The following is a 2,103-nucleotide window of genomic DNA, read 5'->3' as shown; positions in this document are numbered from 1 at the left end:
ACGAGGACCTGGTGGCCTCCGGAGGTGAGCGGACCCCGGGGAGCACCAGGGTGGGTGGGTCCAGATGCCACCCTGGGTGCCACTTGCAGAGTCCCCGCTGCTAATGGCATTGGGACCTGGGACTGAGTGGGTCGGTGCCACCAGGGGTGGGTGTCACTCTGAATGGGTATTGCTGTGGGTTGGTGTCCCATGAGTGGGTGCCACCCTGGTGCCACCACGTTGTGGCCATAGCAGATGGCACTAGGACTTGGTGGCATCTGGTGGTAAAGTGGCACTGGGTGAGAAAATGCCACCTTGGGTGAGTGTCACCATAAGTGGGTGCCACTCTGGATGCCACTTGTGCTGTCCCCATTGCAGGTGGCACCAGGACCTGGTGCCATCTAGTGCCAGTGTGGCACTGAGTGAGCATCACCCTGGGTGAATGTCACCATGAATGGGTGTCACCATGGGTAGATACAGCCCTGGGTGCCCCCATGTTGTCCCCAGAGCAGATGGCACCAGGACCTGGTGGCATCTGGCAGTAAGATGTCACCAGCTGGTTGCCACCATGGGTGTGTGCCACCATGGGGGTGTGTCACACGTGTGAATGCCCCCCTGGTGCCACCACATTGTCCCTGTCATGGATGGCACTGGGATCTGGTGGTGTTTGGTGGCAAATGTGGCACTGGGTGCCACCATGACCGGGTGGGTGTCACCGAGGGTGGGTGTCCCCGTGGGTGTTTGTCACCTTGGGTGCGTGACCACACACATGGGGTCCCCATGGACGGTGCCACCCTCACGCTGTGCCCATGGCAGATGGCAGCGGGGAGGACGGCAGTGGTGTCCCCTGGCCACCGGCAGTCGTGACCCCAGCTCCGGACAGCGGGCTGGCACCCACCGGTAAGGGGACACTGCGGATGGCACCTGGCCCCGGGCTGGTCCCTGCTGGCACCGCTCTCAACCTCTGTCTGCTCTTCATCCTCCTCCTCCTCTTCCTCTTCCTCCTCCTCCTCCCTGGGGACAGCGCCCGGGCCCCGCCCCGCGCCCGCGGGCATGGTGGTGGCCGAGCCCGAGGACGACCCCCCAATCAGTAAGTGACAGCTTTTGGGGACCTGCCTTTGCTGCACCCCCACTTCTCTTCCTGCTGTGCTTTGTTGGGTGGGATCCCAAACACAGGGGGGCACAGCTGGCAAACAGGAGGAACATCTGGATGGGGGGGTCACAGCTGGATGAGGGTCACAGGGGGGATTTTTTGGGTGTGCAGGTGCCACCCCCCAGTTTTGACTCCGCACCCCCAACTCTAACACCCCCCACCCCCAGTTTATTTTCGGGCGCTGGTGAACTTCACCCGCAGCATCGACTACAGCTCACGGCTGGAGGACCCTGATTCCGAGGAATTTCGGGAGATTTCCGAGGCCGTGGTGGATACGGTGAGGACTGGGGGGAGGTGGGGGGTGCTGGGGGTGGAGGGCACCCAAGGGAACACTCTGATCCCCCTTTTCTGCCCCCCAACAGCTGGAGTCAGAGTATTACAAAGTGCCCGGGGAGCAGGTGGTCAGTGTGGTCTTCATCAAGTGAGTGGGGGGTTTGGGGGGCTCTGGGGGGCCCAGAGAGTTTTGGAGGGTCAGGAGAGCAGGGGGCGCAGAGGGGGCTGGGGGAGCAAGGGGGCATCTGGGGAAGTTTTGGGGTGCAACAAGGAGCTTTTGGGAGTGCAGGGAGGTTTTGGGAATGATGGAGATGTTTGGAGGTGATGGGGAAGGTTGGAGGTGATAGGGATGTTTTGGGATGCAATGAAGGGCTTTTGGGGTGCAGTGAGGAGATTTTGGGCTGCAATGACTAAGTTTTGGGGTGGAACAAGGGGCTTTTGGGAGGGCAGAGAGGTTTTGGGGGTGATGGGGTGGATTGGAGGTGATGGGGATTTCTTGGGGTGCAATGTGGACACTTTGGAGGCTCAGGGCTGATTTGGGGGTGCAGTGTGGCTATTTTGGGGTGCTTACCCCTTGTCTCCCAGGCAGCTGGATGGGGATGTGTTCGTGGAGCTGGATGTGGGCTCAGAGGGGAATGGGGACGAGGTGCAGCTCGGGGGGGTCCTGCGGGACCTGTTGGCCGGCGGCTCCATCGCCT

At 61.6% G+C, this 2,103-nt stretch overlaps 1 protein-coding gene across 1 annotated transcript in view; it reads left to right on the top strand.

The window, feature by feature from the left end:
• The window catches only part of HSPG2 (heparan sulfate proteoglycan 2), an 11,179-nt gene that overhangs the window by 8,227 nt on the left and 849 nt on the right, over positions 1-2,103 (top strand). Inside the window, exons 2-6 of the mRNA XM_017732704.1 lie at positions 6-24; positions 796-879; positions 1,300-1,409; positions 1,495-1,553; positions 1,991-2,099. Coding sequence (XP_017588193.1) covers positions 6-24; positions 796-879; positions 1,300-1,409; positions 1,495-1,553; positions 1,991-2,099 — 381 coding nt within the window. The remainder of the gene's footprint in view (positions 1-5; positions 25-795; positions 880-1,299; positions 1,410-1,494; positions 1,554-1,990; positions 2,100-2,103) is intronic.

This window comes from Corvus brachyrhynchos, unplaced genomic scaffold (genome assembly GCF_000691975.1).
Source record: "Corvus brachyrhynchos isolate BGI_N302 unplaced genomic scaffold, ASM69197v1 scaffold215, whole genome shotgun sequence".
Classification (NCBI taxonomy): Eukaryota; Metazoa; Chordata; class Aves; order Passeriformes; family Corvidae; genus Corvus; species Corvus brachyrhynchos.
Note: the sequence above shows the minus strand (reverse complement) of the source record. Positions and strands in the feature narration are given on the sequence as shown.